Source organism: Podarcis gaigeae, assembly GCF_964106915.1.
Source record: "Podarcis gaigeae genome assembly, chromosome: 6".
Taxonomy (NCBI): domain Eukaryota; kingdom Metazoa; phylum Chordata; class Lepidosauria; order Squamata; family Lacertidae; genus Podarcis; species Podarcis gaigeae.
Window position 1 is genome coordinate 7,560,227 of NC_139682.1, and position 22,721 is coordinate 7,582,947.

At 49.2% G+C, this 22,721-nt stretch overlaps 2 protein-coding genes across 6 annotated transcripts in view; both read left to right on the top strand.

Annotated features, from left to right (window-relative positions):
* LOC310846943 (peroxidasin homolog) overlaps positions 1 to 16,127 on the top strand; it is a 78,168-nt gene extending 62,041 nt beyond the window's left edge. For all 5 annotated transcript variants that reach the window (XM_083744108.1, XM_083744107.1, XM_083744106.1 and 2 more), the window contains 7 exons: positions 218 to 1,721; positions 3,688 to 3,822; positions 5,599 to 5,807; positions 8,040 to 8,154; positions 9,259 to 9,352; positions 10,660 to 10,779; positions 11,574 to 16,127. In XM_083744108.1, coding sequence (XP_083600234.1) covers positions 218 to 1,721; positions 3,688 to 3,822; positions 5,599 to 5,807; positions 8,040 to 8,154; positions 9,259 to 9,352; positions 10,660 to 10,758 — 2,156 coding nt within the window. In that variant the 3' untranslated portion in view covers positions 10,759 to 10,779; positions 11,574 to 16,127. The remainder of the gene's footprint in view (positions 1 to 217; positions 1,722 to 3,687; positions 3,823 to 5,598; positions 5,808 to 8,039; positions 8,155 to 9,258; positions 9,353 to 10,659; positions 10,780 to 11,573) is intronic.
* A 1,732-nt stretch (positions 16,128 to 17,859) lies between these two features.
* Positions 17,860 to 22,721, top strand: part of SRMS (src-related kinase lacking C-terminal regulatory tyrosine and N-terminal myristylation sites) — a 42,576-nt gene continuing 37,714 nt past the window's right edge. The window contains exon 1 of the mRNA XM_083744475.1: positions 17,860 to 18,434. Coding sequence (XP_083600601.1) covers positions 18,079 to 18,434 — 356 coding nt within the window. The 5' untranslated portion in view covers positions 17,860 to 18,078. The remainder of the gene's footprint in view (positions 18,435 to 22,721) is intronic.

The window sequence follows — 22,721 nt, forward strand, 5'->3', positions numbered from 1 at the left end:
TAATTAGAGTTTCCCTCTGAGGGACTAGGCATTTGCTAGAAACTTTAAAAATAAATATAAACCTGCGACGGTTTAGGGAAGGTTCCAGGTGTCCTGGAATTATTAGCCTCACAATCCGGTTGTGAGATTTGCAATGTTAGAAAAAGGAATTTGTTTTGTAGCGAATGCTTGTTCTGATTCTAATCCATTGGGTAACGCTCTGGGAGTGGTCTTTCAGGGTACCGCTACAACGACCTGGTCTCCCCGCACTACCTGAACATGATCGCCAACCTGTCCGGCTGCTCTGCCCACCGCCGCACCCCCAACTGCTCCGACATCTGCTTCCACAGGAAGTACCGGACCCACGACGGCTCGTGCAACAACCTTCAGCACCCCATGTGGGGAGCTTCCCTCACCGCCTTTGAGCGCCTGCTCAAGCCGGCCTACCAGAACGGGTTCAACCTGCCCAGAGGCTTCTCTCTGGCCGATGACTCCCGGGAGCTCCCCCTGCCGCTCCCTCGCTTGGTCTCGACCGCCATGATTGGCACCGAGACCATCACGCCCGACGACCAGTTCACTCACATGCTGATGCAATGGGGACAGTTCCTGGACCACGACATGGACCAGACTGTGGCGGCCATCAGCATGGCACGCTTCTCCGATGGCGCGTCGTGCAGCCAGGTGTGCACCAACGACCCTCCCTGCTTCTCCGTCATGATCCCGGAAAACGACCCGCGGGTGAGGAACGGACACTGCATGTTCTTCGTCCGCTCCAGCCCCGTGTGTGGTAGCGGGATGACCTCTCTGCTGATGAACTCCGTGTACGCCCGGGAGCAAATCAACCACCTCACCTCGTTCATCGACGCATCCAACATCTACGGGAGCACGGAGCACGAGTCTCTGGAGCTGAGGGACCTCAGCAACCAGAGGGGGCTCCTGAAGCAAGGACAGGTGGTCCCCAGCTCCGGGAAGCACCTCCTCCCCTTTGCCGTGGGGCCTCCCACCGAATGCATGCGGGATGAGAGCGAGAGTCCCGTCCCGTGTTTCTTGGCCGGCGACCACCGAGCCAACGAGCAGCTGGCCTTGACTTCCATGCACACCCTGTGGTTCCGGGAGCATAACCGTGTGGCCGCCAAGCTCCTGGCCCTGAACCCTCACTGGGACGGGGATACCATCTACCACGAGGCTCGGAAGATCGTGGGGGCCGAGATGCAGCACATCACGTACTCGCACTGGTTGCCCAAGATCTTCGGGGAAGCTGGGATGAAGGTCTTGGGGGAGTATAAAGGCTACGAGCCCAACACCAACGCCGGCATCCTGAACGCCTTCGCCACAGCCGCCTTCCGCTTTGGCCACACCCTCATCAACCCTCTCCTCTACCGGCTCAACGAGACTTTCCAGCCCATCCAGCAGGGCCACCTCCCTCTTCACAAGGCCTTCTTCTCGCCATTCAGGATCACCCAGGAAGGCGGCATCGACCCGCTTCTTCGCGGACTCTTTGGGGTCCCCGGGAAAATGCGAGTGCCTTCCGAACTCTTGAACATGGAGCTGACCGAGAAGCTCTTCTCCATGGCCCATTCCGTCTCTCTGGACCTGGCAGCCATCAACATTCAGAGGGGGCGCGACCACGGCATCCCCCCTTACAACGATTTCCGGGTCTTCTGCAACCTCACGTCCGCGCAGGAGTTCGACGACCTCAAGAACGAGATTAGGAACCTCGAAATCAGGGAGAAGCTCAGGAGGTAGGACACCTCGGCCAAAGGGCACCAGAGAGGTCAGCGACAATTGTAACCAACCCTCCTTTAGGTATCTCCTTTGTGCAACAACCAAACTCTAGCCTTCCTGCTTCTCCCCCCGACCCCAGCACATGAGACCATTTACTTCTGTTGCTCTAGGTCAGGAGCAGAGAACCTGTGGCTCCAAATCTTGCTGGGCAGCAACTCACATCTTCCCTGATTGTAGGCCCCACTAGGAGAGGCTGATGGGAGTCAAAGTCCTCTAGCCTCTTGAGGCTCACAAATTATATTGCCTTTAGCAACAAAAGTGAACACACAAAGGGATTGTAGTGTTTACATGCCTCCGTTCCATGTCAGGCTGCAGTCCATAGCAAGAATTGACTCAGTCACTGTAAGATTGCCCAAGGTATATCTGCACTGCAAACCTATCCTAGTTTTATGCTGCTTTAAGAGTCAAATCAAGGGACGCGGGTGGCACTGTGGTCTAAACTACTGAGCCTAAGGCTTGTTGATGAGAAGGTCGGCGGTTCAAATCCCGCGACGGGGTGAGCTCCCATTGCTTGGTCCCAGCTCCTGCCAATCTAGCAGTTTGAAAGCACGTCAAAGTGCAAGTAGATAAATAGGTACCGCTCCGGCAGGAAGGCAAATGGCATTTCTGTGCGCTGCTCTGGTTCGCCAGAAGCGGCTTAGTCATGATGGCCGCATGACCCGGAAAAACTGTCTGCGGACAAACGTCGGCTCCCTCGGCCAGTAAAGCGAGATGAGTGCTGCAACCCCAGAGTCGTTCACGACTGGACTTAACTGTCAGGGGTCCCTTTACCTTTTTAAGAGTCAAATCAGATGTGACAGAAGAGACTGGTGATTAGGTATCCTAACTTTTTAAAACTTTCTTTTTCTAGGAGGGAGACTATTTTTATCAGAGCATCTGTGGTGGTGTTGGGGACTATTTAATCCCCACAACACACCATTTCCACGAAGTGAGCAAAATACAAGTACCTGTATGGACACTCCAGAGTTTCAGACTGTGCTTCTGGGACCCTATGCATGCAAAACAGATACCCTATCACTGAGCCACAGTTGTTCCCAATTTGCATTAGAGAAACAACATGGGAGAGGGCTGAATACCTCCTACCCTGGCATTGCCCCTCTGATCAAACATGGGTCCCCTCACACTGGCTTCAAAGCAGCAGCAGCAGCCACAACAATAAAGCTGAAAGATCTGAACACAGATCTGCCATGTCTGTAATGCCTCTGTTGGCCCTGACCTGTCATGGCTTCCCCCAAAGAATCCTGGGAACTGCAGTTTGGTGTGGGTACTTCAGATTCTCCACTAGAGGCACCCGGCACCCTTCACAAAGTTACGATCTCCCCTCAGGTCTTTTTAAGCCATACTGCAGATACCCTCCTAGGTCAGTATGGGGAAGAGACTGTGGACCTCCAAATGCTATTGAACTACAGCTCCCATCATTCCAGACATGGGCCGTAGTAGTTGGGGGCTGATGGGAGTTAGGTAAAGGGTAAAGGGACCCCTAACCATTAGGTCCAGTCGTTACCGACTCTGGGGTTGTGGTGCTCATCTCGCTTTATTGGCCGAGGGAGCCGGCGTACAGCTTCCGGGTCATGTGGCCAGCATGACTAAGCCGCTTCTGGCGAAACCAGAGCAGCGCACAGAAACGCCGTTTACCTTCCCGCCGGAGTGGTACCTATTTATCTACTTGCATTTTGACGTGCTTTCAAACTGCTAGGTTAGCAGGAGCAGGGACTGAGCAACAGGAGCTCACCCTGTCGCGGGGAATCGAACCGCTGACCTTCTGATCGGCAAGTCCTAGGCTCTGTGGTTTAGCCCACAGCGCCACCCGCGTCCCAGCTGATGGGAGTTAGAGTTCAGCAAAATCTGCATGGCCATAACATTCACACACACCAGGCAAACATTTGCTCCTCCAGCGGATGTCTTTCCCCTCTCCCTCTGCAGTTTATATGGAATTACAAAGAACATTGACTTGTTTCCTGCCCTGATGGTGGAGGACCTTGTCCCGGGCACCAGAGTGGGGCCGACACTCATGTGCTTATTAGCGACTCAGTTTCGAAGACTCCGGGATGGAGACAGGTAAGCCAAATCAAGTCCATTTGCTATTCCATCTGAAGGAGTTGTTCTTTTGAATTGGCGAACCCTCAGGGTTTAGACGTCTCCCCGTTGGATCCTTGGGGCCTTGCCTTTTGGGGTTGGGTGAGGTTGCAGACGTGATCTACTCCTACAACAGCTGTTCCCTGCCAGCGGAGAGCAGCACACAGTCACAGCCCTCAGTCACCAGGGCTCAAGATGAGAGTGGGAACCGGTCCACCAGCACAAATCAACTGGATAGCTCGGTTGGTTTGAGCAAGGTGCTGACAAATGCCAAGGTTGTAGGTTCAATTCCCCATATGGGGCAGCTGCATATTCCTGCGTTATGGGGGGTTGGACGAGATGGTCCTCCGGGTCCCATCCAACTCTATGACTCCAAGGACCAGGTGTGCAGCCTAGGAATCATTCTGGACTCACAGCTGTCCATGGAGGTGCAGGTTAATTCTGTGTCCAGGGCAGCTGTCTACCAGCTCCATCTGGTACGCAGGCTGGGACCCTACCTGCCCTCAGAGGGTCTCTCCAGAGTGGTGCATGCTCTGGTTATCTCCTGCTTTGACTACTGCAACACGCTCTATGTGGGGCTACCTTTGAAGGTGACCCGGAAACTGCAATTAATCCAGAATGTGGCAGCTGGACTGGTGACTGGGAGCGGCAGCCAAGACAATATAACACCGGTCTTGAAAGATCTACATTGGCTCCCAGTACGTTTCCGAGCACAATTCAAAGTGTTGGTGCTGATCTTTAAAGCCCTAAATGGCCTCGGTCCAGTATACCTGAAGGAGCGTCTCCACCCCCATCATCCAGCCCAGACACTGAGGTCCAGCGCCGAGGGCCTTCTGGCGGTTCCCTCCCTGCGAGAAGTGAGGTTACAGGGACCAGGCAGAGGGCCTTCTCGGTAGTGGCACCTCCCCTGTGGAACACCCTCCCAGCAGACGTCAAGGTTTATGAGGTTTTTGACCTATTTTTAAGGAAATTCACAAAAAACATCATCACTTCCCACATGGGTTTTCCATGACATTTTTATTGATTTTCGGATATTCTGCCCCAGACGCTATTTCCGACAGACAAATCCTGGATATGTCCAGGAAATCCTGGATGTATGGCAGCCCTAGTGTAAGGTATTTGTTTGTCTATAGACATGTTTGTCTATAGTGATATATTATTCACTTATATAAACACTTGCTGCTGTGCTTATGCTGCAATAAACCTCCATGCATAAACATTTCACATTTACCAGCCTGTACACCGGAGATTAAGAATCTTCTGATAATAATTGTTATTAGTTTTCAACTACAATAATTCAATAATAGCCTCATTATAACAATGCCAAATTATAATACAATCATTAATACCAATCGTTCAGATGCCAAATTATGCAATTTAGGTGGCACCCTGCGTGCTAGAATTAATGATTTGATGATTTACTTTATTTCTGCGTTCCAAAATCTTATTAATTCCAATTACACTCCAGTCAAAATAACAATCCTTTATACAACAGCTGCAATTTTAACGACTTCCACAAAGAACTCACACTTCCTTGAAGTCTCTCAGCCTCACTCACCTCACAGAGTGTTTGTTGTGGGGGAAGAAGGGAAAGGAGAATGTTAGCCGCTTTGAGACTCCTTAGGGTAGCGATAAAGCGGGATATCAAATCCAAACTCTTCTTCTTCCTGAAGACCAAAGGCTCCCCACCTTGTCCTCGCATCCCTTGCTTGCTGTTAACAGGCCCATCGCTGATGCGTGTGCAATTTCCCCCATCAGGTTTTGGTACGAGAACCCAGGTGTGCTCAGCCCTGCCCAGCTCACACAGATAAGGCAGGTGTCTCTTGCCCGCATCATCTGTGACAACAGCGACCACATCAGGCAGCTGCAGAAGGATGTTTTCCGGGTCGCAGCCTACCCACAGGGCATGGTCAGCTGCGATGAGATCCCGGAAGTGGATCTGCGACTCTGGCAGGACTGCTGCGAAGGTAACGTGATGAGGACAGGAGGGGAAATTGTGGGTTTTTTTAAAAAAAATAATTTTCATTAATTTAAATTACACACATATACAAAGAATTGACAATTTCATGGTACAAAAAGAAAATTAAATAAAAAACAATTAAGAAAAAAAGAAGAAAATACAGAAAGAAGAAAAAGCAGATTTATGTGCATAAAAAAACTTAACCTTCCTAATTAATACTTAAATAAACACTTAAATAAAAAAGACTTCTGACAAAACGAGTCTTTCAATCATTCTCATTGTACTGTTTATACTGTCGTCGTTTTCCCCACACAGTTTTATATTCTTTAATATTGTTCCCATCTACTCCACAAACAGATTTGTTGTGTTTATAAGTATCACTCAAGTTCTGCTAATATGGTGTGGTTGGTAGAATATGATCTTATATAATCCTTAAATATTCTCCATTCTCCAAATAGTTTCTGGTTCAATACTCCTCTAACTCTTCCCGTCAGTTTTGCTAGTTGTAAATATTCTAGCATGAGTATCTGCCCATCTGAGATTGTCAGTATTGTTTCGTTTTTCCACTTCCTTGCCACAAGAATTCTTGCTGCTGGGGTGGCATACATGAACAGTGGTTTTATGTCCTTTTAAATTTCTAATGGTAAAATGCCTACTGTTTTGAAAGGTTGAAATTGGAGAGATTTGCTTTCAAACGTGAAGTTAATCAGATTTCTCCTCGTGTCCCTAGCTGTGGCAAGTGCCACCTGCCTAAAGGCTTATTTCTGTACACACAAACACACACATCTGCAGTACCTGTTCCACCTGGATGTTTGTAAGCAAATTATTAGAGAGGTGTGTCTCCCCATAGGAACCGACCCAAAACCTGCAGTCATCATCTGAGGCCCTTCTTTTTGTGCCTCCTCCACAAGAGGTCAGGGGGGTGGCAACACAAAAACAGGGCCTTTTCTGTAGTGGCTCCCATTTGTGGAATGCTCTCTTCAGGCACAATCATTATACAACTTTAGGCTCCAGGTGAAAGCAGTCCTCTTCAACCCGGCCTTTGGCCTGCATCCTAGATCCTTTTAAGTGTGTTTGTGGGAGGAAGTGGGGTGAGTGGGGCTATTGGTGTGTTTTGTTCTTGTTTTTATTATGTAGTTATCTTGCATTTTTTGCTGTGAACCACCTTAATATCTATAGATGGTTGTATACAAATGTAATAATTCTGCTGTTTCTGCGCATGCGCGTGACATTATTTTGAGCGTCTGCGCAAGCGTCGAAACCCGCAAGTCCCATGCTCCATTACTTCTGGGTCACCGAGGAGCGTAACCTGGAAATACTTAACATGAAGCTACTTCAACCCGAGGTATGACTGTATTTGCAAAAAGTTTATACCGTATTTTTCGCCCTATAGGACGCACTTTTTCCCCTCCAAAAATGAAGGGGAAATGTGTGTGCGTCCTATGGGGCGAATGCAGGCTTTCGCTGAAGCCTGGAGAGCGAGAGGGGTCGGTGCGCACTGACCCCTCTCGCTCTCCAGGTTTCAGGAAGCTCTGCGCAACCCTTGGGAGACCGGCGCGACTTCGCGCCTGCTTCCCGATGGCTGCGCAGAGCTGCCTGCAGTCCCGGGGGGAGTGCAGCTCTCCGTAGCCATCCGGAGCGGGGCACCACTTCGCGCCCACCTCCTGATGGCTGCGCAGAGCTGCCTGCAGTCCCGGGGGGAGCGCAGCTCTCCGTAGCCATCTGGAGCGGGGCACCACTTCGCGCCCGCCTCCTGATGGCTGCGCAGAGCTGCCTGCAGTCCCGGGGCGAGCGCAGCTCTGTGCAGCCATCCAGAATGGGGCACGAAGTCGCGCCCGCTTCCCGATGGCTGCGCAGAGCTGCCTGCATTCCGAAGCCTGGGGAGACCTGCGCGACTTACCGCTGGCCTCCCTAGGCTTGCGGATAGCAGGCTGTTCTCGGGGCTGGGATTGTGGGAACCTCGGGCTTCCCCCGCGCCAGCCCTGCGCCCGGGGGGGAAATATTTTTTTTTCTTTATTTCCCCCCCCAAAAAAAAAACCTAGGTGCGTCCTATGGGGCGGTGCGTCCTATAGGGCGAAAAATACGGTAAACATCATTCAACAGAGATACGGGTCATAATTTTTTAGCTGCTCAGGCTCTCGGTCTTGTTTTGGAATCAGAGTTATATAAGCATTCTTCCAGTGTTTCTGAGTTTTTCAAACCCTGCTGCCTCAAACTCACACCTTCCTCTTCCCCCCAGACTGCAGGACCCGGGGCCAGTTTAGGGCCCTCTCCCAACAGTTCAGAAGCAAAAGATCTTCTGGCTTCAGCTACCCAGAAGAAAACCCTTCCAAGGCCAAGCCTGGGGATCTAAGGTGAGCTGCAGACTGGTCACTTTTTCTTCACAAATCATTTTTATTTGATTTAGAAATATGAATTTATAGCCATACCAAATACACATCCATGTAGAGAGATTACTCTGAATCTCAGCACCCCCCCCAATTCTTTTTTTCTCAATTCATTATATATCATTTCCCAGAAAGCCTTTATTACCATACATGACCACCACATATGATAAAAGGTACCTTTTTTTCTTTACATTTCCAGCAGGTATTTGTACTTGTTATATATATATATTTGCTAGTTTCAGGTAAAGGTAAAGGGACCCCTGACCATTAGGTCCAGTTGTGGCCGACTCTGGGGTTGCGGTGCTCATCTCACTTTATTAGCCGAGGGAGCCGGCGTACAGCTTCCAGGTCATGTGGCCAGCATAACTAAGCCGCTTCTGGCAAACCAGAGCAATGCCGTTTACCTTCCCGCCGGAGCAGTACCTATTTATCTACTTGCACTTTGACGTGCTTTCGAACTGCTAGGTGGGCAGAAGCAGGGACCGAGCAACGGGAGCTCACCCCATCGCGGGGATTCGAACCGCCGACCTTCTGATCGGCAAGTCCTAGGCTCTGTGGCTTAGACCACAGCGCCACCCGTGCCCCCCCTTTTTTTGGTTAAATACCAGCAGTACAACTTTACTTTCAGCGTACAACATGCCACGAATTTCAAATCCGTTTTCCATAACCTTTCCCAATTTGAAATCTGAATATTATGCCCCAAATCCCTTTTTCTTGCTGCTGCCTAAAATGCCCAAAGTTGCGCCCGCTCTGATAATTCTGTGCCAGATTGCTTGGAAAGCATTTTCAAAGCAGGCAGGTGTTCAAGGTGTTCAACTTTTGGACCTTGTATGTTGGACCCAACCAACACCTTATTCTGTTTCCTGGGACAATGGGCTGCGGGTTCAGGGACAGGGGAAGGAAAGAGAAGACAGGATTATCCTCCGGAGGAGGTTCAAAATTTGAAGAAGGCCGATTGTACATCCTACCCAACCTCAACATCCTTTTGCTTTGCTCATAGCAGGAGAGAGCAGTCACCTGGCCACGCCCGTCTAATGAAGCCCCACCTCTTTTTTCTACCTTTTCTTGCAGGCCGGAGGAACCTTCTCAGAACCCGCCCACAGAGGAGGACCTTGAGGCATTAGTAAATGAACTGGAAAAAACCATCTCCTCTCTTCAGAGAAAGGTAGACTTTGGCTGTGTATCCACCCAACATTTAAAGTGAATTCTTTTCTTGGAGCATATGGGGTGTTAGGGAATAGGTGGTACCTATTATGTACTGAGTTGAATAGGATCCAAAAGGCAGCAGTCTGATTGGTCCTAGAACAATAGGATTCAGAATGCAGCAGTCTGATTGGTCCACAGGAGCCACCCAATCCAGCTACAGGTGGAAGTGAATCCGCAACCTGATTGGCCTACAGGAGAATCCCGGATTTAGCCAATCACGTGGGGTCCATTGTGTAAATAATGTATATAAAGCAGACATTCTAGGGGAACTTTCATTCCTCCTCACCACTATGAGCTGAATAAAGAGCATGAAATCCACTCTCGACTCCTGGTATATTTCAGTACCTCTGGTGTGGGCATGCCATGCTCTTTCTGGGGCAGTTTGTCCACCTTTGGTCCTCACCCTGAACGCAGCTCTCCCATGTGCCTCCTGGAAGCTGTCAGCATGCAACGGCGGCCACATCGTGGAAACAGCTTTGACTGGCCGGCTAAACCAAGTGAAGGTAGCCTATGGGTCTCAAACCCTCAGTGAGTTAGAGACCTCCCCTGCATGCGAAGACAGGCTCCAGTGGATTGAGTGGACAAGACCGAGAGTGGGTCCAACAGTCAAGAAGTTGGTTTCTGCCAGAGGGAAGTGAGGGGCAGATGGGCATCAACCTGGGAAGGTAGTCCATCTAGGTAGGTGAAATATACTTGGAGTTGAGAGTGGATTTCATGCTCTTTATTCAGCTCATAGTGGTGAGGAGGAATGGAAGTTCCCCCAGGATGTCTGCTTTATATACGTTATTTACACAATGGGCCCCACGTGATTGGCTAATTCCAGGATTCACCTGTAGGCCAATCAGGTTGCGGATTCGCTTCCACCTGGAGCTGGATTGGGTGGCTCCTGTGGACCAATCAGACTGCTGCATTCTGGACCCTAATGTTCTAGGACCAATCAGACCGCTGCATTCTGAATCCTATTGTTCTAGGACCAATCAGACTACTGCCTTTTGGATCCTATTCAACTCAGTACATAACAGTAGGAGAAGGCAAATTCTGGTCCTAAACCTCCGCTGCCTGGTGGGAGAAAAGGCTGAGGAGTAAACCCTACACAAATCCCTAAGGCAGTTGGATGGGGCCTTGTACGCCTCCTTCTAGCAACTCCTGCAGCCAAGCTGGTGCCAAACGTAGACCGAGAATCTCTGGAAGGCCACAGATTGCATCCCTATCTTTGAATGCAGTTGCTGATCCATTAATGAGGCCTCTTGCTTCCTCCGCTGTCAGGTTAACGGCTTGGAAAGTCAACTGAGACAGCATCAAAGAAGCACCACAGCCAAATATGGCTGGCAGCAGAAGAGTGGAGCCGCCTTGAGGAAAAGATGACCCACTCTGCACGGTGCTAATGTGAGGAGAAAATCCATGCTAAAAGAGTGTGTGTGTGTGTGTGTGTGTGTGTGTGTGTGTGTGTGTGTTATGGGGCAGTTGCTGAAGGCAAACGTTCTTGTGTGTTTGTCACCCATTCTGCCTTGCTTATGGTTTTCCCAGAGGCAACTGACTGACCACTGGAGAAGGAATGATGGCCTAGACAGGCATTTCATAGAATCCTAGAACTGTAGAGTTAGAAGGGACCACGAGGGTCATCTAGTCCAACCCCCAGCAATGCAGGAATCTTTTGCGCAGCGTGGAGCTCAAACCCGCAACCTTGAGATTAAGAGCCTTATGCTCTACTGACTGAGCTATTTGGTCTGGTGCAGTAGGACGCTTCTCGGGCTCAGCCACCTTCCCCTGAATTTCCAGCTTTTCTTAAATGGGGAGTGGGGGGGAAATAAAAAAAAACTTTCCAGGGCTGCAAGCAAAAATCTCCAGGCAGAATTCTTCGCGGTTGATCAGGGAGATGTACCCCTGCCCAATGGGCTTGGTATTTCTTGAAATACAATTACGTTTAATTAACGTAATTTAATATTTTGGAGCTCACCCAAATTAACTGCAGCATCATATTTAGGTGTCCTGTGGGTCTCCTCAGGGCATAAGGTTCTGGCTGTCAGCTTCAGCAGAGCGGGAACCCGTGCAAACGCAGGTTTTCCCAGCCTGCAAGGAACCAGCCCTTTGCTCCACAACCAGGACTTAATGTGCCATCTTAAAAAAAAACTCCCTGCCTTCAGTTTTAATGCACCTCTGCTCTGTTTTGTCGTCCTCAGGCTGCTTCACAAACTGTCGTCAAGATGCACTAGCTGTTCCCCCCCGCCCCCCCAAGAAAAGCCCATTTTCCTTCAATTGAGACCCTCCGTGTCAGCATCATTACGACCAAGGGTTCGTCGAAATCTGGTCATGCCTCTCCGAACTACTACGCTTCTCTGAACCCCTCGCCCACTGCACTGATAAGCCACAGACTCCCCAGATCTCCATACTTCCCCTTGCCTCATCAAGGAATAACTTGTTCTTGGCTTCTACGCTGGTCCAGAGCAGTTTCCTTTTGGAATCTCCTAGGGGCAACACTTCCTCTCTTTAAAGCGCTTGGCTAAGAATGGCGAGCGCTGCTTTAGAATAAATCTCGTCACCCGGGGAAGCTCTCCTTCCCATATTTTTGCAAGCCATCCTGCCCGATTCAACCTTTTGCAGAGGCACCATCACAAAGCACCGTCTTCAAAGACCCACCTGGGGCCCGAGCGAAGCCAACATTTGCTGAGCACACGTGCTGGTGGTGGGGGTTGAAATCTGAATCGCTGAGCAACTGATGAACCGAGAAGAGCTTTTGACAGCAGGCCACGGCGTCCAACAAGAAGGGGCACGTCTGTTAGAAACAGCCCACTGCCATGCCAGGTGCAAAGCCAGCCGTGTTGAAAAGCATAGCCTGGAAAAGGTGGGCTGAACTCTCCCTTAGGCTCCTTCTTCTCAACAATCGCTCCGAAGCTACGGGTGAAATTTTGAAAGAAACGCCCTAACTGGGTGGAAACTCGCTTGGATACTTGAGCCGATGCTGAACTTGCTTCTCCTTGGGCTACATTCCAACAGCTGCTTCTGCCCTTTACGACAAAAGACACTTCCACCCAAAACTTCCAGGAGGCTTTTAGTCGGCTGGCGCATGGAAAGCACATGGCCAACGGTGTGGTGAGCAGGATTCTCATTAGCAAAGCACCTCCGCAGACTGTTCTTTGATGCAGATCTGGTTTCCGTCCAGGTGCCCGGTAACCTGCGCAAACAATCTCAGGGGGCTTCCAGACTGTTGCTGTCTCATTCACAAGCTGGCAAGTTCAGATTGGGTAATCAAAGTTGATTGAGAGCACTGGCACAACATAGGAAGCTGCCGTAGACCATTGGTCCCTGTAGATCTGTGCAGACTGGCAGTGGCTCTCCAGTTTTTGGGTAGGAATCTCAGCCGGGCCTGAAGATGCCCCTTCAATGATTCTATGCACCGGAATGTGAGGGTTAATGCTGGCTTTGCGTCAACGCCATCTAACCTCCCCACAAGCAAACTGGAGCAAATGCGCATTAAGCAGCCAACATTGTCTCATCTCACCAGAGTGAAAGCACATTAAATAGCCAACATCAGACAGACAGGTGCCAACACACAACATCTGAGCTGTGGACGCAGTCCTGTTCACTCTGCAAGCAGTGCGCTCCCGCCACTGGTTTGGGAAGCAGCGTAAACGTGACGCTGGCAGCAATCCCCTTCCGCCATTCCTTATGAAATACTGCATTTTGCTGACTTTAGGGTTGAGATATTTTGATGAGCAAAGAAGAGGATGCTAGGACCACCCTTGTTTTAAATACCCCTACTATAACAGAGCCTAGGGCTTGCCGATCAGAAGGTGGGTGGTTCGAATCCCCGCGACGGGGTGAGCTCCCGTTGCTCGGTCCCTGCTCCTGCCCACCTAGCAGTTTGAAAGCACGTCAAAGTGCAAGTAGATAAATAGGTACCACTCCGGCAGGAAGGTAAACGGCATTTCGGTGTGCTGCTGTGGTTCACCAGAAGCGGCTTCGTCATGCTGGCCCCATGACCCGGAAGCTGTCTGCGGACAAATGTCGGCTCCCTTGGCCTACAGACCAAGATGAGCGCCAGAACCCCAGAGTCGGTCACGACTGGACCTAATGGTCAGGGGTACCTTTACCTTTACTATATGTAGGCTATAGAAGCTGTGATATGTTGCTGAGGGGGCAGGAGAAGGGAAAAGGAAAGCAAGTCTTCAACCACCAGTTATGTCTATGTCTCATCCAGAAAGTATAGCCAGAGACATTTTGGCAAAAAAAAATTAAAAAAAAAAAACTACCCAGACAGAAATTTTGCCCCTGAAAAAGAGGATGTGTCCTGGAAAAAGAGGACACATGGCAACCCTAGACTCCCTCCCCCCTCAACTTTGTTCCAAATTGAGATAAAGAAGCAACCCAGCTGCATTGAAGCCAATAATGTGCACAGAGGCTTGGTCTAATCTCTCAGCAAACAAGTCAGGATGAATGCTCAATAAACAGGTCGCCTGGAAGAGCCCTCTGCCTGCCCTGGCCTGCTGCAGATGGTGGTGATTAGGAAACCTGAGTCGAAAGCACATGGAAGCAGGGGCTAGTTTCCCCCCTACCCTACCCACCTGCTGCGCCATTCCCCATCCTATAGGAACATGAGCAAGTTGCCTTCTTCTGTCTTAGCACCTGCAAACAATGCGCAAACGTAGAGATTCCCTGGGTCAACATCCTAAGCCCATGCTGACACTACAGAGTTAAACCATGAAACTGTCATAGTTTACCAGAAATAATCCTGGGCATTGCAGGTCTGCCTGGAAGCTAGGGCTCTCTAGGTACCATCTCAGAAATACTCTCTGCCATGGGTAGGCAAACTAAGGCCCGGGGGCCGGATCCGGCCCAATCTCCTTCTAAACCTGGCCCGCAGACGATCAGCATGTTTTTACATGAGTAGAATGTGTTCTTTTATTTTAAATGCACCTCTGGGTTATTTGTGGGGCCTGCCTGGTGTTTTTACATGAGTAGAATGTGTGTTTTTAGTTAAAATGCATCTCTGGGTTATTTGTGGGGCATAGGAATTCGTTCATATATTTTTGTAAAAATATAGTCTGGCCCCCCCCACAAGGTCTGAGGGACAGCGGACCAGTCCCCTGCTGAAAAAGTTTGCTGACCCCTGCTCTCTGCGATGGCTGGGGAGATAACTGTGGCATTGTGCCATGGAAGCTATCTAAGAGGTAGGATCCGCATCCTGCTAGGTGGCCCAGAGGCAATGCAGAGACCCTGCCCACAGCCATCCCTGGTTGGGCTCAAACCACCAACCTTCTGGTTAGCTACAACACACGCTAACCCAAAGTTACCCGTTTCCCAGGGGCAGCCCCCGGATTTACAAATCAGTCCCCTGACAAAATCCTATCATTCCTATTGAAGTTGAAAAGTGTCCCCAGATCCATTGAAAAAAATCTGGTAAACTTACACTAACCCCTTGTGCCACTTTGCTGCTGAAGCTCCAACCAGTGCGACGTCTCCTCTGTATTTATTGCAACTGCGAGTTTACTCTGAAGCTTATCCTGGAAATACAAAACCAGGGTTTGACCTGGACTTGTGGTGCTCTGTCTATTTTGAGGTGCTATTTTTTTAAAATGGTGCTATGCTCCATCCACTGTGTTAGTTTATAATGCTCCATGCAATTCTTGGGTTCAGGTTGCCTTTGACTAAAAGGCATTGCAAGCGGTGGTGTTAAAAGCATTGAGCTTCTTGATTACTGATTTGTCCTTTCCCGGTTACCTTAACGTGTTCCTATTGTGTTCAATAGGAACAGGGGAGGCGTTTGTGGTGAGTTCCGGTACCTCTTTTCCAAGAAAAATAGCCCTTGTGTTCAGTATTCCTCGATTCTTGCACATGGGCACAAATTCTGGCATTTCTGAGGCATAGCTGTCAACCGTCCCTTATTTGGCGGGAAAGTCCCAGTGCCGTGTCCCACTGCTGTCTCTTATTGATGATGTCCCTTAAATTTCCCAGGTTTCAAAGGAAGCAGCTCCTCTCCCTCCCTCCGGCCAGGGAGGAGAGGTGACGGTAGTTTTCCTTGCTGCATCCCCTTTGCCGGGTTGCTGCGCTGTGGGAACCACCACTTGAGGCTTTGTTTGGCTGCTGGCTGGGCTTTCTGCCTTTGGCTCGGAGGGGCTCAGAAGTTGAACCTCCCTGTGCTCTGAAAATCCTTTATTTTGGCTGCTGATCCCTTATTTTCGAGGCTGCTGGTCCCTTATTTTCAAATCTGTAAGTTGACAGCTATGTTCTGAGGACACTGCCAGCAGGGGGTGCTAGGGAGGTGGATCCTATCCACAAATTCTAGTTTCTTCTAAGTGGCTGGACGGTGTCAAGAGGAATTGGGTGACCACAGTCCATTTCCTGTTGCATCCCTGATACTGCTGCTTCTAGTATGCGATCACTTCCTGTTAGAGAGCAGGAAGAATAGGATTGTGCCAGGCAAAATACCAGGTGCACCTCCCTCCCAGGAGAGAGATGGCCCAAGCCGTGGAGATATCTCACTACTCTGCACATAATTATTTGTTAGATGCAACACGTGCATGGGGTTTTTTTGCTTGTGCCAAGGTTTCAAACCGAGAAACCCGTAGGTGTAATTTGTTTAGCTTAGCAATGCAGTGCCTCTCTGATTCCACCCTCCAGTTTCCTTCAGCCAGAAACCCAAAGTTGGACTGCGGGAAGGTGATCGACAAGAAAAGCTTTCAAAAAATTCTGGATTTCTACATTATTGGAAATAAAACTATATGTGGAGAAAAATAGATTTCTCTGTGTGGTGTCTCTGTGTGTGCTTTAAGCAAATTTCTCGCAGCCTTCTCCTTAAAAGGATCTAAAATTTTAAAAATTCCTTCCAGTAGCACTTTAGAGACCAACTAAGTTTGTTATTGGTATGAGCTTTTGTGTGCATGCTCAGTTCTATCTGAAGAGGTGCGCATGCACACGAAAGCTTGTACCAATGACAAACTTAGTTGGTCTCTAAGGTGCTACTGGAAGGAATTTTTTTATTTTGTTTTGACTACGGCAGACCAACACGGCTTCCTACCTGTAACTTAAAAGGATCTGCTATAGTTTTACAGAGCAAAGCTGTGAAATGCACGCTCAACTAGCTCGGTGGTTTACGCACACACCCAATCATCAGATTATAAACAGACGTCGAACAAGAGGCATGGGCAAGGTCTGCAAAAACTCTCTCCCACCATGAGATTGGGTTCTCTAATAGGTGAACATCGGAACATAAGACGACCCTTACTGAATCGTGCCTTTGGCCCATCTAGTCCAGGATCGTGTTCTCACAATGACCAACAAGCAAGCAGGATTCAACCATAAGAACCTCCGGGAACCTCTGAGCATGGTGGCAGGGGCATAGACCAATTGCCCTCTTCTCCATGAATTTGTCCAGTCTTATTTTAAAGCCAACCATGTTGATGACCAGTGGCAGTGAGTTCCATAGTTTTAACTATGCCCCCGTGTAAAGAAGTTCTTTCTTTTATCCATCCTGATATTTTGGGTGGTATCAGGGGGTAGTTAGAAGCCATAGTCAACAAAAATGGACCATTGACAGTAGAACCATGGTTCATTTTTGTTGGCTTAGGTCAGGCTCCCTCAATCTCAGCCCTCCAGATGTTTTTGGCCTACAACTCCCATGATCCCTAGCTAGCAGGACCAGTGGTCAGGGATGATGGGAATTGTAGTCTCAAAACATCTGGAGGGCTGAGGTTGAGGAAGCCCAGCTTAGGCCAACTTTCTTCGTAAAAAGCCCCTGTGGCACAATTGCTTCTGAGTGGGCATCTATAGGATGGCACTATCAGCTTATTAGGGAGTAAATCCCATTGAACACAATGTTACTTCTGCATAATGGAAAGCTCACATGACATTTGGAAGTGTGACCTCAGTACACAGTGGGGGGCGGGAATGCATATTGCTCAGATATTATATGTTCCAATGTGTGTACGCTCACACCGCATCATGGGCTTTACAGTCTCCGACGGACTCCAAAGCCCATGATGCAGTGTGACAGGAGCCAAAGCACGCAAGCATAAAAGCATCTAGAATTTGTATAACAGAATATTCTGCACACTTCAACCATGGCCCCGCTCATAGTTCTTTTGAGATGCTGTCCATTTGTGCACAGGTACGCATACCTGGAGACTATGTTTAGGGCATGTAGTATAATACGATCACACTGACAAAAATTACAGTGGACGGGATATGTGATAACACTTAAGATACTGTTTATTTCTCTTCTGGCCAAGCTTCTTAGAATTTGCAGAATTCGAGTTTGCGCCATGCCAGAGAGAAGTGAATTTAAACACACTCTGCGCAACACCGTGGAAATGAGTGCTAATTTGAGTGGCGCTCAGAGCATGAGCAGAGCCGGTAATTAAGTGAGTTCCAGCTGCAACTGCCCTCAGCGGATGTGCTGGCAGGCCTGAACCCATGACTCCGGCTTGCAGCGAACAAGTTACACCAGATTCTCAGGTCTCACTTTTGGGCGTTCCCAGGAGCCTAGAAGCACGCTCAGATGTGCCAGCGCCAAGCCGGCATCTCATATTGCTTCTTATCGGTTTGGGGAGCAGGGGAGCTCACGGCATCCCTGGATACAGGCAGCTGATGAAGAAGAGGGCAGCGATGAAGGCTGTGTCACCTTTGAGAAGCCCTTTGGAATAGCAAAGCTAAACCCTCCTTGAGAAATTCTGCAAAAAAAGGAAGGGGATGAACCAGTTCATTAGGAAACACTGTGCTTTCCTCACTACCTTCTGGAACAAATTTTTGCCCCACAGGGTTTCCAACAGCTGTCCTTTGGAGTTCTGGGAGCCGGTCTCCGGATCCCTACACCCCACACTGGATCCCGACCCTGAAGAACCCGCTTTCTCCCTCTTTGGGGTGCTCTACGACTTCACAGCCAGGAGTGCAGATGAGCTGAGCGTCAACAGAGGAGAGAAACTTTGCGTCCTCAAAGAAGAGGGAGGGTATGTCTTAGCAAGGCGGCTTTCGGGGGACCCAGTAATGGGCTACGTGCCGGCCAACTACATCAGCAAGCTCAGCCAGGAACCGTCTGCGCAGCAGCCGTGAGTACACGAATCTTTGGGGGGGGGTGCCAGGTGTCGCGCCCTGGACACGGGTGGCACTGTGGGTTAAACCATAGAGCCTAGGACTTGCCGATCAGAAGGTCAGAGTTTCGAATCCCCGCGATGGGGTGAGCTCCCGTTGCTCAGTCCGTGCTCCTGCCAACCTAGCAGTTTGAAAGCACGTCAAAGTGCAAGTAGATAAATAGGTACCGCTCTGGCAGGAAGGTAAACGGCATTTCCGTGGGCTGCTCTGGTTCACCAGAAGCGGCTTAGCCATGCTGGCCACATGACCACATGACCTGTACACCGGCTCCCTCGGCCAGTAAAGCGAGATGAGCGGCACAACCCCAGAGTTGGCCATGACTGGACCTAATGGTCAGAGGTCCCTTTACGTTTACCTAGGTGTCACGCCAGCACCGTTCAGATGTTTCCGAAAGCTTCCAAAATGATGCGGGTTTTGTGCAACATGGTTTGGGGGAGTGTGGGCTTTTTTGGAGGGGTGAGGAAGAAGCAACAAGAACAGGAGAAAGTATCTTACCCAAACATCTCCAGAAGGGAACCTTCACTAGTATAAATAGTACAGTGGGTCAGTTCATCTGGCTGTTAACCCGAAGGTTGGTGGTTCAAGCCCACCCAAGGGTGGCAGTGGGCAAGATTCCTGCATTGCGGGAATGGGCTACATGACACAGCTGTATGTGTGATTCTGTGATTTTGTGATCTGTTGGGTGTGAAAAGAGTTAACAGATCAAACAACATTTCTAAGAATTTGCCAATTTTCCCCTAAAATAAATAATGTAGCTATGTATACTAGTTTTGCTGATTTGCATCTGTGTGTTCTTAATTGTTTTATGCACATCACTTTGATTTTAAAAAAGCTGGTTTTTTATTATTTTTCAATTTAAAGATCAGGAATAGATCTATACCAAGCAAATTTGATAAACACATCACAGTCGACATGTGTCTAATGCGGAAGACAGACAGGAGACCCTCTTTTCATTCTTGATTGACGGGTCGGCCCCAAAGCATCTTGGTTATGATTGGTCTGATTTATAAATAATAACTATGGCTAGCCAAATGACTACCAAAGGATGGGGATATGTCTAGGGAAAGATTTGCTGACTGGTTGTTGCTCCCCTTTGTATGTCCACATTCAGTCTCGTCTCTTTGCTTCGCAGTCTGCCAAATAGGAAAATGTTTGCCCCTAGTGTGAGGTGGTTTGGTTGCTGCTTTGGTCTGAGATGAGAGGGGGGACTGGCCGGTGCTGCTGTCACAAAGCCACCAATTTCCTCATAAACCAGAAGAAGCCAGTGCTATTCTCCGATGCAGTTCCTGGGCAGAAGGAAGTGCGGGAAGCGAAGGCAGATGGACTTGTGGGACCCTATTTAGACATGACTTTCTGTTACCTCACGTCTTGCAAGGCTGGGGCATTTACACTGAAAGCAAGCATAAGCCGCAGTGAAACCCAGGTTCAAATAATGCCCCGTCTCTCTTTTTTTTAATTGACATTTGTGTTAAATTTAAGAAATTTTAACAAATTAACTTCAACTTTCATACATATTTCTCTTAACGGTTTGACTTCCCACCCATACCTCCATCATGTTTCTATTCTCACCCTTTTTCCTGCTGCCTTATGCACCATATTTATATCTCCTACTTATTTCCTCTCTTACAATTGCTGTCAGTTCTTTTCTGCTACTTAAATTTCAACTTAATCTGGCTATAATACTCCCTCAGATAACCCAAAGGTGGTCTCCACTCTAGTTCATAATTTTAATCTCTTACCCTTGCTGTCAATTTCATCATTTCTGCATAGTCCGTTAGAGCCAAATTCTTCCTTGAATGGAACTTCTCCTTCTTTCCATTTTCTGTTGTTGTTGTGTACATAAATAGCTTAATCATCCTCTTTGTGGGACATCTGTCCCTATTACCATTAGAAGGAAAGCTTCACGCTTTTTGGTAGAAACCAATTTTAACGTTTCCTTCATTTCATTGCGTGCCATTTCCCCCAAACCCTTCGCTTTTTCACACATCCACCACATATTTTAAAAAGACCCTTAGGTATGTTTACATTTCCAACATTTACCAGACTGGGTTTTATAGATCTTGGCATTTTATGTGGCATTAAGTACCATCTGGATATCATTTTCATATCGTTCTAACATGTAGCAGGCAGTCAATAATGCTCCACCTCTGAGCCTAACATCAGAAGGATTTGGAAGCCGCACCGTCGATCCCGCACACATACTAGAAAGTGCTGTGCGAATTATCCCGTAGATCAAAGCTGTGTTGTTGTGGCTCCTAGATTTGACACACCTGTTTCCAGTCCTGCCTTTCCTCTCACCCAGCAGGTAAAATTAGGGCTTTTGCACAGAGGGACAGAATTTGGGTTCCAGGGTTGGTGGGCTAGTGGGTCACTAGATGAATCCAACAGGAGGCAGCAAGAACTCATCCTGGCTCATAGGTGGCATTTGCCAGAGAGACCATCCCTAGAACCTTTGAGCTCCTTGGGTTGTGACAGAGCCCATGGAAAGTAATCACCAAGGACACAGTGCCCCTGAGCATGTGCAGTGTGCTTTTCTCTCGTTGCTCAGTAAACTAAGGCTACTAATTTTTTTCCAAAGAATCCAGGGACATTTTTCTTTAAGAGAAAAAAATCAAGAAGTAATATCTTCTCTTCTGTGGTCTCCTCTGTTGTGCAGCCTTAATCTGGGCTCCCTTGGAGTGTTAGCCACTATGGAGTAGGCCCGGGCCGGGCCTGGGCTCAGCTACATGTCCTTACCCTCCTGGTGCTCTCCTACCTCTCCTCCTCAGCGGTGGCAATGGTGATGGCGTGGCAAGGTTGGGGCTCCCCTCTTTTTTCTCCTTCCTCTTTCTCTCTCTTCCTTCTTCTCCTCCACTCCTCCTTCTCCCTGCATCGGCTCTGGGGTTTTCCTGGCCCCGGAGCACCGCTGGGTGGTCAACTGGGTGGCCAGGCGCTCTCGCTCCCGGCTCAATTTGGGTCATGGGGGGATCAGTGGTTCCCCCAGTCCCCGGTTCCCCCTCAGCAGTGGTGGCGGCAGTCTCAGCAGCCCAGAGCCAGCCTGGTAGTGCAGTTGGCTCTGGCTGGCTTCAGGAGCTGCTCGTTGCCGTGGAGCCCACCATTTTGTCTCACCAGAAGTCCCCATATGATGTGCCTTGTGCCGTTGAACCAATCACGCAACATTCATTCCCCACGACTAAATCTACAACACTTGAAATATAAATCCGGGGACATTCCGGGGACGGATTTTGTCCAGGGACAGATTTCCCCCGGGAAACGGGGACGTCTGGTAACCATACAGTAAATACACTGGTGTTAGAGTCGGAGGGTGTCACATTGTGAGTGAACAGCACGTGGAAACTGCTCTGAGCATGCACAGATCACCTGACTAGAGAATTGTGTGTCGGGAGCAACTCAGCCCCCCCTTTTTGGCACATTCCCATTGAGGGGGGACACAGGGGGCAAAAGGCAGTGCTGCCTTGTTCCTGAGTCCTGGCCCCTCTTCCCCCGGCAGCACTCCGTGTGGGGTGGAGGGAAGGAGACCAGAGGTCAAAGCCAGTGTGGTGCAGTGGTTAGAGTGTCGGAGTAAGACCTGGGTTCAAATCTCCACTTGGTCACACAGCTCACTGGGTGACCTTGGGCCAGTCATTGCCCCTCAACCTGACCTACCTCCCAGGGTTGTTGTGAGGATAAAATGGGCAGGAGGAGAAGCTGGTCCTAAGTTGCATAGGGACTTATAAACCAACAACTGGTATATAAACTACAACTAATTCAGAATGTGGCAGCTAGACTGGTGACTGGGAGCGGCTGCCGAGACCATATAACACCAGTCTTGAAAGACCTACACTGGCTCCCAGTACGTTTCCGAGCACAATTCAAAGTGTTGGTGCTGACCTTTAAAGCCCTAAACGGCCTCGGTCCAGTATACCAGAAGGAGCGTCTCCACCCCCATTGTTCTGCCCAGACACTGAGGTCCAGCGCCAAGGGCCTTCTGGCAGTTCCCTCGCTGTGAGAAGCCAAGTTAGAGGGAACCAGGCAGAGGGCCTTCTCGGTGGTGGCACCCGCCCTGTGGAACGCCCTCCCATCAGATGTCAAAGAGAAAAATAACTACCAAACTTTTAGAAGACATCTGAAGGCAGCCCTGTTTAGGGAAGCTTTTAATGTTTAATAGGTTATTGTATTTTAGTGTTTTGTTGGAAGCCACCCAGTGTGGCTGGGGAAACCCAGCCAGATGGGCCGGGAATAAATAATAAATTATTATTATTATT